We start from the raw sequence: 6,466 nt of genomic DNA on the forward strand, positions 1-6,466 counted from the left end.
TTAGCAAGGCTTAAAATAGGCTCCCTGCAGCATCGATGAGGGTGGTGGAGTTGGCCTACTCCAGCCCTCCCAAGTATTTTGGGGAAGCAGGGATGGCTGTATTGCAGACAAGCACAGCTGGGAGAAGCCACACCGTGTTGCTGGAGTGATCCAGTTAATTAAACAGGCCTAGCAGCACCTTCACCCCGCCAGCCTCCCACCAACAGGGGCTCCTCCTGCCAATGCGTGCCACCTCATCCCTCCCCAGTGTCTTTCCGCAGCCCTCTCTTGCGGTCGCCTTTGGTCTGGGTGCTCCCCCCCCACCTCACAGAAGCCGTACCTGGGCTTAGGCTGAGCCCAGCTCACCGTTCGGTCTCAGCCCAGCCTCCGCTGCCGCAGGAGATGCCTCCCCAAGAAGTATTTGCCCGTGTCCATCGTGACCGCACACGTGGCATTGCAACAGCTCCTGGGGGGGCTGCGGGGGCCCCGTGGGGGCACAAGTGGTGCAGGGGGGGGGGCTGGCAGGCTCCTGCTCCCTGCCTGCGGTGGGAGGAGAGGGAAGCCTGTGAAGCAAGGCAGATGTGGTGACATGCTCAAGGAGTCTTGCTGGCAGCGCTGGTGGTATGGACATAAAAGTGTTGCTGAGTATTCGTCTTGTGCAGGGAACGTCTCGGTGTCCCAAGCACTGGATGGCTTCTCAGTGCTGGATGGCTCCTCAGTGCAAATGCAAGCCACTGGGCTACTGCAGGGCCAGCTCCAGCAGTTGACCACCATCCCACAGCGAGGAGCACCAGGGTTTCCCCGAGCTTCTGGTTTTGCTCTCGAGGCTGCCATGGAGGTGCTCCTTGGGCAGAGCTGAGCTTTTGTGGTCACCCGCAAGGTGGGCGTGCTCCCTCACCAGTGCTCCCGTTCCCTCAGTAGAGGGGAACAGGCATCAGGACTCATGGGGCAATGGAGGAGTCTACCAAAGGCTGTCACCTTCCATCAGACAAACACCGCTGCTAATCAGGAGGGAGGGCGTGGATAGGGAGACACATGGAGCAGCTATCAGCAACGCGCCTGGGCTGTGCACATATCGCCCCAGCACGTACCCAACAGTCTGGAAGAGCTCTCCTGCAGTGCTGGAGCTCTGCCCCACCTGGTCAGGAACCAGGATCAAGCCCAGAACATCTGAAATGCTGGGGTGGGGATGTGTTCCCCCCGGGCAGGCTCCAAGAGAAAGGGCTCCTGCCCGTGCCTCCCCCCATCTGTGGGGTGCAGGGGCTTGGCCATGCTTCCGCAGGGTTTGGGGCTCCTGGCAGAGCCCTGCTGCTACCTGGGAGCTGCGCTGGCACTGCCCTTGGTTCTGCCCCCAGCTCACTGGTGGGGCTTAACTCCAGTCCCAGCTCCCTCCAGCCGCTTCCCATGGTGCTGCCCACCCCAGCCCAGCTCCTGCTGGGCTCCCATCCCCTGGGCAGGGCCACCTGGCCTCCCAGCCTCCTGGCCTCTCCAGTACAGCCTCTCCCTCTCAGGAGGCTCCTTCCTGCCTCCCCAGAGTCCAGGGCTCTGAAAAAAGCCGTTTTCCCTTCTCTCCTTCCTCTGCACAGCCTCTGCGTGGGCCTACACACCAGCTGCCCCCCCCCGGCTTGTTCCTCCTGTGCAGCCCCCACGTCCCCGCCGAGGCTGGCACCAGCAAGGCTGAGGCTCCCGGTCTCCCGCTTGATCCTGGCGAGGCTCCGTAGCGTGCTCTGCCCGCAAGACCCCATCCTGCTCTCCCACAAGGTGCAGGGGTGGCAGCACTGAACAGGGCAGCTGAGGCCGTGTCCCCGTGTCCTGGCTGCAGCCCCCTGCAGCACCCTGTGGTCCCTTGCTCTCTGCTCAGCCCCCACCCCGCATCCTCACAGGGAGCCCTCGCCCTCCTCCTGCCTGCTCGCCAGGTTCACATCACCCACGAGCACCTCCGCAGGGCTTTGCTTTTCCTCCGCAGCCCAAAAGGAGGTTTGCATTAAATGCATTACCCACACGCAAACCAATTTTGTGTGCTCACATGCACCGCTGGCCCCGCTGGGACCCCGCTGCAGTGCTGCAGACACCCGCCTCGCCCCGGCTTTGCTCGCATCGCTCTTTGTGCCCAGCATTGCCCATGTCGTTGGCTGGTTGTTGCATGAATGCGGCTGGCTCAAAAAGAAAATGAAAGCCCCACTAAAAGCCTCTGATTGTGCATATATGTATGTGGAGGAAGGATTTTATTATGGAGAATTGACAGCATGTCCATTGTTAAAACTGGCAGCTTGCAAGATGGATAACAGGCAGCCGGGCTGAGCACACGCCAGGCGATGGCAGATCTATTCCCAACCAACCGCACAGCCTTGGCCGTGTCAGTTCATCTGTCTGCTCCCCCAGCTCCTGCGCAGCCCTGGGGCTGCTCCGGCACTGCAAGCCTTCCCACGTCCTTGGGAGGCTGCGTGCCGAGGCTGGCCTCGCTGCGTGGTTGGGGGCCTCCGTGGCTCCGCGCACAGACCATCACATCACCCCCGTTCTTCTTGTGTTCGAAGGCTGCTACCAGGCTGTAAGGGAGAGAAGTCAGTAGGTGCTAGAGAAAATGGTTAAGGGATGACAAGGGGTACAGGACCCCTCCAGACCGCAGCAAAATGGAAAAGGGAGAGGGCTTTATGTTCACTAGCATCACCAGGGAAGGGCCAAGCCTTAGTGCATGACTGAGGAGAAGCTGCAGCGATGGACGTTCCCGCTTGTGTTTGGAAACCCATCTCACACAGGACAGCAGGTATCCCAGGACGTTGACAAGACAGCTCCGTCTTCACGGGCACCAGCAGGACCTCAGGCACTGGTGCGAGGCTCAGCACGCTGGGAGCCCTTGAGTAGCTCGGGGCACCTTGGGATCCACCACATGCTGATGGTGCAGGAAAAACGGAGCGTTTTGCCAGCATTTTAAAGGAAGGAATGGGACACCCTGGTTTGTGACCTTGATAAGCACAAAATTGGTGGGAGGAGAACTGGGGACCTATTGCGTAGAAACGGGAAGGAGAGGTCCGTGCTTTATGCCAGCCCAAATACATGAAACGGATCTCGTCCAGCCCCTAGGAAATCATTTTATGAAGGGGCTGATGAGCTGATTGGTAGCAGGAAGGCTGCTGCCAGGATGGGCTTCCGCAAGACTTCCTCTCGCGCGGGCCCTTCGTTAGGGAATTAGGACATAGCAGTGCGAACGCAGCGGAGAGGAAACGAGTACCAAGGGAGCTGCCATCGGGGGAGCTCCAGGGACTCTGCGGTGGCCCCAGTTGCTCTTGTTAGGGCTGTGGGAGGAGATGCGAGCAGACTGGGGACAAGGCCGGCAGGCGACACACAGCCTGGGGACAGAGCAGCCCCGTGGAGCTGCCCAAGGGGTGCAGGGTCTGGTGGTGGTGCTGCCAAGGCACCGCATGTCCTCCTGCCTCTGCCCTTGCCTCTGCTCTGAGCACCCACGAGGAGTGGACTGAAGCCCACGTGGGATGCTTGGAGCACTTCCCCTGCCATCTTTCCTGACCCCGTAGGATGTGGCTCCATCAAATCCCCCCGGAACAGCCTGGCCTTGCCCTGCTGTGCTCCAGCCTGGATGTGGCCCCAGCTCTGCACGCCGCTTGCCAGCTCCAGCCCAAATGTGCTGGCAGCCAGCTGGGGAAAATGCTGGAATAAACCACCCGAGTGGGCTCTTGCTGGCAGGGCTCCGGCGTGGGAGCCGCCGCCGCCGCCCATCCGGCTGCCGTGCCCCCCGTGCCCCCGGGATGGGCACCGTGCTGTGGGCACGCAGGAGGCAGCGAGGGGCAGCCCCAGCCCACAGCACCCCTCCAGCCCTCGTTCTAAGCCTCCCCACGACGAGCAGTAAGAAACGCCTGCTCTGACAAACCAGGCTCTCCATTGCCACCCTGGGCACGTGCAGGACCTGCGGCAGAGGCTCGGCTTTCAGTTGTTCGCTATTTTTAATTGCTCTTTCCCAGAAAGGCTCACATACACTTTGAAACCTGCTTCCAGCTGGGAGTTTCGAAAGCTGGTTCCAGTTAGACGCATGGCGCTGGTGGTGCTCGTAGCTGTTATTTTTAGAAGGGCTGAAGGCAACGGCCACCGGCCGCTCGGCTCTGGTCATGTCTCGAGGCTCGTGTTCGCGGGGCCGTGGCACTCGCCTGCATCTTGCCCCAGCACCCACGGGCCAGCGCCCACATCCCCACGGTGCCTGGAGCAGGGGCTCGGCGGTGGGAGCCCCCAGGGCAGCAGCACCGGTCGGAAGGGAGAGGGGGACGTCCGGGCAGCGTGATTTTACGGCTGCCTTTTTCTGGGGCTTTTTGGGTTACTTTCATCTCTGCGCTTCAAGCTGTGCAGAAAGGAAGACCAAAAGCGGAGGATGTAAGCGGTGGTCATCGCTGAAGAGCCAGGACATGGAGGAACGTCTTCTGGTTTTAATTAAAAACCATTTGCTGGCAAAGTCTGAAGGCGTGCTCGGTGCCTTGGCTATGACAGGGCCAGCAGGGAAGGGCTCCCTGCAGGAGCCTCCGCCAGGCGCTGCACGGCCCGGGGGGGGCTGCCCCACGGGGGGGCTCTGCTCCCCCCCCCCCCCCCCCCCCGGGAGCTGAGCACCGCGGGGCCACCCCCACGGCCACGCGCTCAGGCACGCGGAGCCGCGCTTGGTTCGCCCTGGCAGCGATTTTTGTCCTCGCAGCATAAAAGCTCTCCAGAGACAGGCTCGGGGACTCGGCGCAATAGCTGCACGTAATCAGCTATATTATATTTGCCCCCATTATTCACACGCTCTCTGCCGTCGGCCCTCGCTTCCCCCGCGCCGCTGGGGCTCCTCTCCCCTCTCCAGCCTCCCACCGCCGCCACCTCCATCCTTTCTTTCCGCTCCCCACCCCGAGCACACCCTGTGCCGTCGCGCTGGCTCTGCCGCGCTGACCCCGGCACCCCCGTGCACGCCTTTCAGCTGCGGTCCCCCCCCCCCCCCCGGCTTCCTCATCTGATAACCGGGGGGGGGGGGGGGTGCTGCGTTCAAAGGAGAAGGGCTGACCTTTGCTGCTGCAATGAAAGCCGCATGGAGGAAAAAAAAAAAAAAAATTGGCTGCAGCGAGCGAGGGAGAGAGAGCTCTGCTGTGGTTTTACAATCCCTAAATAACGCCGGGAGCTTAGCTGTAAACACATGGCGGTATTGCATGAGCGTGTCTGTGCCCCCCCCCCCCCCCCCCCCCACTTAAAACCCAGCTTGGAAAATACTACAGCCTGGGAAAAAAAAAAAAAAAAAAAAAAGGAAAGAAAAGAAAACAGCTTTCTTGAAAAAAAAAAAATAAAAATTCTCCTGAATTATTTAGCAAACGGTCCCAGTGCAAGGGCTAATTCCGGCGGCAGACGGCCGCGGGGAGATGCTATCGGAGCGCCGGGCGCTGCCGGGCGGGCGCCGCGGGGCCGGGGGCAGCGGGCACGGCTCTGCCCAGCCCACGGCCCCCAGCCCACGGCCCCCCCCACCCGCGGCCCCGGCACGGCAGCGGTTAACGAGCGGGCGTCCACGCCTGATCCTCGCCCGCCGCCGCTGCGTTTTCAAATCACCTTTTGTTCCCGGCTCGGCGGGGCGGAGGACGGATCCACCCCACCGAGCAGGGATGTTTACAGCAAATGCGCTCTCCTCCGCTCATCCCCCCCCCCCCCCCCCCGCGCCACACGCGCACACAAAAAGGGGAAAAAAAAAAAAAAAAAGAAAGAAAAAAAAAAAAAAAAAAAAAAAGCCGACCCCGCGGGGAGAAATGCCAGGCTGTAAAGCGGCAGATTGCTGCACTTCTCCTTCACCTGTAAAAAGTAACAGCCTGGCCCCCTCCTCCCGCAGCCCCCGCCCGGGGGAGGACGGGCGGACAGGCGGACGGACGGACGGACGGACAGCCCGGCCGCTTCGCCCCGGAGCCCCCCCCCCCCCCCCAGCCGCCGCTCTCCCGGCAGCCGGGGCTTCCGCCCCTCTCCCTCTCACCTGCTTCTTCCCAATTTTTTCGGAAGCAACTAACACTTTTCTTTGAAGAGCAACAGATGAGCGAGACCCTCCCCGCGCCTTTTATGATGTTAAAATTTATTGCCTGGGTCGCAATTGCCATTTTAACGATGAACGCTCCTGCTGCTTTAATGCGTCTCAAGCGGTGGCATTAAAAAAAAAAAAAAAAGGAGCCCGGGGGGGGGGGACGGGGGACGGGACACGCTGGCTCCAGTCTTCTGAAGGAGAATGAACTCCAGCCCATTTCCTGGTCCTTGCTCAAAGTTTTGCCAAATAGATAATGCGTTTTATAATTTCGCCTCCGCGCGGTGCTCCGCCTGGTGAGGGAGGCCCTCTGCTGGCACGGGGCTGCCCGGGGAGCCCAGCCGGCAGCACCCAGCCCCGGAGCCACCCCGAGCCCCCCGGAGCTGGGTGCGGGAGGCCGAGGGGAAGAGCCTGGGGACGGAGCCCGGGGGCTCCGAGTGCCCTGGGCTGGTGCCGAAGCCGCGG

The 6,466-nt window shown here is 61.5% G+C and overlaps 1 protein-coding gene across 2 annotated transcripts; it reads right to left on the reverse strand.

Annotated features, from left to right (window-relative positions):
* Positions 1-2,187: 2,187 nt before the first annotated feature.
* On the reverse strand, positions 2,188-6,130 carry LOC121078029. Of its 2 annotated transcripts, none has more exons than XR_005824419.1 (2): positions 5,960-6,130; positions 2,188-2,525 (listed from the first exon to the last, which is right to left on the reverse strand). XR_005824419.1 is itself a non-coding variant. In XM_040573724.1 (2 exons), exon 2 carries the CDS (start codon positions 4,097-4,099, stop codon positions 3,158-3,160), a length of 942 nt encoding a protein of 313 aa, XP_040429658.1. In that variant the 5' UTR covers positions 4,100-4,324; positions 5,960-6,130; the 3' UTR covers positions 2,188-3,157. The 2 variants fall into 2 exon arrangements, 1 of the variants encoding a protein (XP_040429658.1); XM_040573724.1 differs by having other exon boundaries at positions 2,188-4,324.
* Positions 6,131-6,466: the final 336 nt, after the last annotated feature.

Source organism: Cygnus olor, chromosome 14 (genome assembly GCF_009769625.2).
Source record: "Cygnus olor isolate bCygOlo1 chromosome 14, bCygOlo1.pri.v2, whole genome shotgun sequence".
NCBI classification, from domain to species: domain Eukaryota; kingdom Metazoa; phylum Chordata; class Aves; order Anseriformes; family Anatidae; genus Cygnus; species Cygnus olor.